Raw genomic sequence first — 6,435 nt, 5'->3', positions numbered from 1 at the left:
AGTCGCTTTCCCAAGCTCGTCCCTGTTCACATTCTCAATGTCTCTAGTCCCTGGTTTATTTCTTGTTGGTCCTTTGGTCCCAACATTGGAACTTTACTTCCTTTGCGTTGCAAGAACTTCCTTCATGAGGCCATAATAGGGGCCCAGTGGCCCGAGGAGAGGAGAAACCTGTCACAGGGGTCTGTGCTCCCCTCGTGGGAGAACAGCCCTTGAAATAAGAAGGAAATTTTCCTGTTCCCTCCACGGTCACTGCAGCCGCCCCACAGCATATGCCTGGGATATGAAGAGAGAGAGGAAAAATAAAGATAAACAAAACGTGCATCTCCCCGATTCACTGTGAGCACCAGGACTCTCCTTTCCCGTCCCCAAGCCTGACCAAGAGGGCACGTGTGGGTTCCTGTCTGTTCTCAGGTTTGTGCCCTTCGGGTCTGGGGCTGCCTTGAGCCCAGGGCGGGGACACAGAGAAACACGGGGGATCCCACAGTGACTCTGTGGTCTTTGAAATGCTGGTGCCATTTACATGTGTGTCATTGTCCTGGTCCTCGAATGGCTGCTCTGCGCATGGGCCGTGGTTTCACAGGTGACCCCAGGAGGGGAGACACGGTCCTGCGTGTCACAGTGTTGAGACAGGACCTGAGCTCATCAGCAGCCATTTTAACTTAGAATATTAGCGGAGTCTCATCACTGGCGACAGGGAGAACAAGAGAAGCTGAGCACGTTGAGAAGCTTTGAGGGAACCAACACACACACGTGTTCCTGGAACGTCGGTGCCTCCTCAGCGTCCCAGGGGGGACAGAGGTCAGCTGGGTGATGCCTGAGGGTGTCCTGAGATGGGGAACCCGAGAAAGGAGGAAAAACAAACATCCCAGTGACACTAAATCATGAATCACAGTAAAATGGAATTAAACCTTTCAACAAGTCAGAGATTCCTGGTGACTGTCACCGTGGTGCACACAGCAATGTCTGTTACCAGCTCGCCCTGTCTCACTCTGGTCACATCTCCGTGGCTCATGGACGGTGCAGAGGGGACTTCGTGGTCCTCCTGTCTCAGGCTGAGAACCGGAGGCCCAGAAGGGAAAAGTCACCTGCTCACAGGTGGTAACGGCAGGATTGAGAGCAGCAGACTCAGAGTCAGGGTGGTGGCCGGTTCTGCGAGTCCAGGTCCCTCCACGGGATTCCTCCCCCAGCTGCCCTGGGTGCTCCGTGGGGCCTGTGGGTGGGTGGCCTGGGGGTGACTGATGTGCTTGAGGGACTCGATGCTGCAGATGCTTCAGCACACAGGGTGGGGGTGGGGTGGGGACAGGGCTGCAGTTGGGGAGACCTGAGACCAACAGCACAGCAGGTGTCTCCACGGGGTGGGGGCCCCATTTCCTATCCACAGAGAGACCCAGGAGGTGGGTGCCCAGCAGAGGGCACTGCAGGGCGTGCCCAGGCCTGGGAGGGCCACAGAGTCATAGTCACATCACAGCAGAGACACTGTAAGGCCAGGAGCTCACTAGGCTGAGGGACTTCAGCAGGTCTATCTGTCCCATGCAAATCAGTATAAAGAAAGGAAGTTCCTGATATCAGAATATACAAACTGAGTTTCAATCTGCTCAGCTGAGCCCTGCTATCCAGGGACCCAGAAGTCCCCAAGTGCAGGCCCAGGGCAGGGCGGGCAGGAGAGGCGGCTCAGGACGCGGATTTGCATGGAGGCCCCTCCTCTGAGCAGGGATAAGAGAGGCTGGAGCAGGCCCAGCGCTGGGCTCAGGGGCAGCGCTCTGGGGCGTCTCCACCATGGTCTGGGCTCTGTTCCTCCTCTCCCTCCTCACTCAGGGCACAGGTGACACTTCCGGGGAAGGGGCCTCGGGGACCTCTCGGCTGACCCTTGGTCTGCTGCTCCTCAGGCTCCCCTGGGGCCCCGCACTGACTCACCAGAGTGTGTTTTTCCCTCTTTTCAGGGTCCGGGGCCCAGTCTGCCCTCACCCAGCCTCCCTCCGTGTCCGGAACTCCGGGACAGACGGTCACCATCTCCTGTGCTGGAACCAGCAGTGATGTTGGGGGTTATAACTATGTCTCCTGGTACCAACAGCACCCGGGCACAGCCCCCAAACTCCTGATTTATGATGTGAATACTCGGGCCTCGGGGACCCCTGATCGCTTCTCTGGCTCCAAGTCTGGCAACACGGCCTCCCTGACCATCTCAGGGCTCCGCACTGAGGACGAGGCTGACTATTACTGTATAGGAGTGGTGGCACTGTCCACAGTGGTGAAAGTTCCTGGGGAAGTGAGACCAAAACCTGCCCTGAGCTCGCAGCCCCTCCTGCTCTGAAGACGCTTCCCCTCCCTGTGCAGAGGGGGCTGCAGGCCACACGCCTGGGGATTCCCTCCCCTCCCAGCCCCTGCTCCCCCTCCCTGAAGTCCAACCTGCTCTCTGGTTGACCATCTAGGACAATGACAGCTCCCCCTTCCCTGTGTGACATGGTCGCAAATGTGCAACTGTGTCCAGCTCTGCAAAGGCGGGGGCTCTGTGACAAGGAGCTGCCTGCTGGGAGCAGCCCCTGCTGTTTGGGGAAATCCTCACCCTAAACGCCTCCCCGTATCCCACCCGGTGAGGACCAGCCTGGAGAGGAGTCATTAGTGACGTCTCCAGAAACGGTGTCTTACCCAACCCGGTTTCCACCAGGCTCTAGTGCAGGTGGCCCTGCCTGCTGGGCTCATCCTCGGCATGTCTGTACTGAATCAGCTTCCCCTGGGACAAGGCCTGAAGGTGTTTTCAGGAGATTCAGCATAAAGTGGAAGATGTCACTTTTTTCCTTCTTGTCCTGCTCTTTGCTCCAAAACCTCAGGCTGCTTCTCAAGGGAGAGTCTGAGTGACACAGTCTGTGTTCTGTCACCATCGCCCCTCCCCTCACAGCACTGAACCCCTGTCTGGAAACACCCACAGGTCCTCTGTGTCGCCTTACGATGGCAGTTTCCAAAAGGCCCCATAGGGCAGAATTACCTTGAGTGACCCCTTCCCCGTTGACATTGAGCACGTCTAATTTCCACGGGGACAGTAACTTTCTAGCTGGAATCCTGCTTACTCTACTGAGACAACCAATTCTAACAATAGTGAGACATGTCCTGGGTTCAATATTGAAATTTTCTGGAATTTTGTGAGATCATTTTTAAACATGGCCATTGCTATAGTTTAGATTTCACAGACTTCAGTTAAACAGATTACACTAAAAATAAAGTACATCCATTGTCTATTGCTGCATGGATATTATTCCTAAAACAGCATGTCAGGGAAGAAATATTTGGGATCCATTAGTTTGGGGCCTGAAGAACTTAAGAGCAGCTGTTATGGTCTGGGCTCAGGTTGCTCAGGAAGCTGCAACCAAGCTGTCTGGGGGGTGGGGGGGCTGCATTGAAAGGCCAGAGCAGGGGTCCAGGCCCTGCTCTGAGGGGACCAGCCCCTGTCCCTGACCTCTTTGGCAGATGTAGGTGAGCTCTGGGAAAAGGGAGGGCTCCCGGGGGGGCAGCATCTGGGAGTCAGAGGGAGGGGTCCGTGGGGCCTTGGGGCTGCCCCAGCTTGTCTGGAAGGGGTAGGAAGAAGGGGGTTCACTGAGGAACAGGACAGAGGACACTGGCCAGGGACCTGAGCCATCTTGGCAGCTCCATCACTTGGGCTGTCAAGCAACTCAGAGGTAAACCCTAACATGAGTTTTCCTGAAAGAAATTTGAAATTGGCTGGTCTTCAAACTTTTCCTTTCCAAATAGTCTTTTGGATAACTTTGATTATTATTATTATTATTATTACTTTTTGCTTTTTCTTTTTTGTTTATTAACCGCTGGCTAGTTGGGCCCGATGTCTTCCAAATCCCATGCTAGTGTGAAACTCAGTATTTATTTCTCTTTAACAGATCTTTCCATATTTGAGCAGATTTCTTTGTCTTTCTATGTGTAATTGATCAAAGCTCAGGCACAGTATGGAGACTCTTCACCAAATACATTTCTAGACTCTGCATTCACTATACCTGCAGCTGCTAATCTGTGCAGTGCAGCGTAAGGAGAGTGTTTCCTCTCTTGAAATAGCCTCTATAACATGCCTGCCCTCCCTGCTATTATGGGACTGGCTGTGCTTTCTCTCTACCTGTAACATTTTCTTGTGCTATCCCTGTTTTTTCTATTGAAGATGCAGCTGGTATTCTGGTAAGATGAGACAACTTTTTCACGGCTAATGACCAGACAATAGCTCGACAAATGGTCAGAAGTCACTACCACCCCTCCTGGTTGGAAATGTCAAATATTGCCCCTGATTACAGCAACCTGGAGCTTTCAGGGTAAGAAACTCAGTTTCTGTTATGTGTGGGCAGATTCATGGCTCTGTGGGTGACAATCTGAGCAAGGTCACTTCTGCGTCCTCGCACGGATCCTTCCCTGCCCCTGTCCTCACACTCAGTCCCAAAGGCATGGCCCTGAACATTACATGGGTGACCTTTTAAGAGCACATCGGTGGGACACACAAAATCATGGCTATTCTAATACGCTTGTTAATTTGAAAACATCTGAAGAAGTTATGACACAATTTGGGAGGAATAGTTGATAATAAAAATTGGCAAATTGTTTCTCCCTGACACTGCTGCTATCTCTTTTCTCTAAATCATAATGGAATGAAAATCTCAGAACATGAGGAAACAGACTCAAGTCCAAAGTGTCTCTTGCCCATTTGCTCCCCAGTGACTGTGTTGCCCAAACACTATGTGGGCACAGCTGACAGGGTGCTCGGCAACCAGCTGAAGGCGGATTCTCTGGCTGTCTGAGCGTCCTGGAGCAGGGAATGGAAGCATCCCCCCTACGCCTGCCGGTCCCCTGTGTGCAGACGCCACTGCATGTCCCCGCTGACCCCCCAGGAGGGCTGTGCAGCCCTGGCCTTGCCGTGATGGGCACCTGCCTGCAGAATGAGACTGGCTGCTCCCTAACACGGGGCGCATGGGCTTCTCCCACTCGCTGGGATTTTGCTTCATGTCAGACACATTTCTGAAAAGGTGCGCCACCTGTCACCTCCTTATTCAGAGCTGCATGTCCCACTGCTGCTGGCATGGGACCTCATGGCCCTTCTCACCGTGAGCGATTTCCCTTCCACAAAGTCACACTCTGTTTTCTGGCCCCCACAGGGGATAAAGGAGACCGTGCACAGTGTGGAGGTGGGAAGGCTCCAGGATCAGCCTGTCATGGTGGGGGAGGTGTCTGTCCTCCTTCAGCCCCTTTATGACTCTGCCCCAGCTGTGCTCCCCTGCTTAGTCTCACCCTTGACCAAGACCTCAGCTTCCACTTTTGACATCTTTATTTGTTGATCCAAAAATACTTACTGTGCTGTCAGTGCCATTGTCCAGCTGCTGCGCCCTTGTCACACGCAGCAGCCTTCCCTGAGGTGAGCTGGGGGCTCTCAACTGAAGCTGCCTCTTGTCGTTGTGTAGGTTTTCCGACCCCCACCGCCCACAGCCTACAGTGACTAGTGCAGGGGACAGAAGCCCTGCTCCCTGGCCTCCAAGAGGGGCACACCCTGGGTGCAGTTATAATCCTTAGGTTTGGTATTTGCACATCACCATGGTAGTGCTCAAGGCTAGATTTGGAATTCCCAGTTTAATATGCATATGGGAGATTCCTTTTCTTTTGACTATGCCATTTCTTTCTTTCTTTTTTTTTTTTTAAAAATACCATTTCTGTCTAGAATTTGTGTTAGTTAATTGGGCCATATTATGCTCTCCAATAAATTTAGGTTTGTCATTTTTAATTCCATTTTCAGTATCAGCTATGGCTCTCTTCCATAGACTCGTAAAGGTACCCCCTGGCTACCGCTTATTAAAAACTAGTTCATAAGCATTTAAATTATTACTGTACATGATTTCAGGAGTGGACACATACGATGAGCCCACATCTAACTCACACACGTTGCTGATACTTCTTGCTCCGTGTCTTTCGATTTTAGCAAATGTAGTGGGAGCTCTGACTTCTCCGAACACTCAGATGACAACAGGAAGAGCAGGTGAAACTCCACAAAGCTGTTATCATAAAAAGCCTCGGGTGAATCAGACCAGGAGACCCACCTGCACTTGATTTGGGCTATATTTGGATGATATTTGGGAGTCACTGTGGATGCTGAGTTAGTGGAGGATTTGGGGTGTTGGGGTGGGGTGCGTGTATTTCACAAGTGAGAAATACAGGAGTTTTGGGAGTCAACAGGGTGGAAGGTTACTGGTAAATTGTGTCCCCTTCAGAGTCATATGATGAAGCTCCTACCCACAGTGTGGGACTGAATTCGGAGACAAGGTCTTTAAAGAGGTGATTAAGTGAAAATGAGGACATTATGGTGGGTCCTGATCCAATCTGACAGGTGTCTTCTTAAGAGGAGAAAATTCGGACACACAGAAATGAGACGGCAGGGATGACCATGCAGAGCAGAGACCC

At 52.1% G+C, this 6,435-nt stretch overlaps 1 gene segment (V, D, J or C); it reads left to right on the top strand.

The window, feature by feature from the left end:
- Positions 1–1,776: 1,776 nt before the first annotated feature.
- On the top strand, positions 1,777–5,483 carry LOC138401612 (immunoglobulin lambda variable 2-8-like). The segment is given in 6 exon segments: positions 1,777–1,822; positions 1,941–2,266; positions 2,538–2,590; positions 3,015–3,093; positions 5,142–5,201; positions 5,445–5,483. Coding segments are annotated over 6 exon segments (603 nt in total).
- The last annotated feature ends 952 nt before the right edge of the window (positions 5,484–6,435 follow it).

Source organism: Eulemur rufifrons, chromosome 21 (assembly GCF_041146395.1).
Source record: "Eulemur rufifrons isolate Redbay chromosome 21, OSU_ERuf_1, whole genome shotgun sequence".
In the NCBI taxonomy this organism is placed as follows: Eukaryota; Metazoa; Chordata; class Mammalia; order Primates; family Lemuridae; genus Eulemur; species Eulemur rufifrons.
The sequence above is the reverse complement of the archived record's forward strand: the minus strand, read 5'-3'. Positions and strand labels throughout refer to the sequence as shown.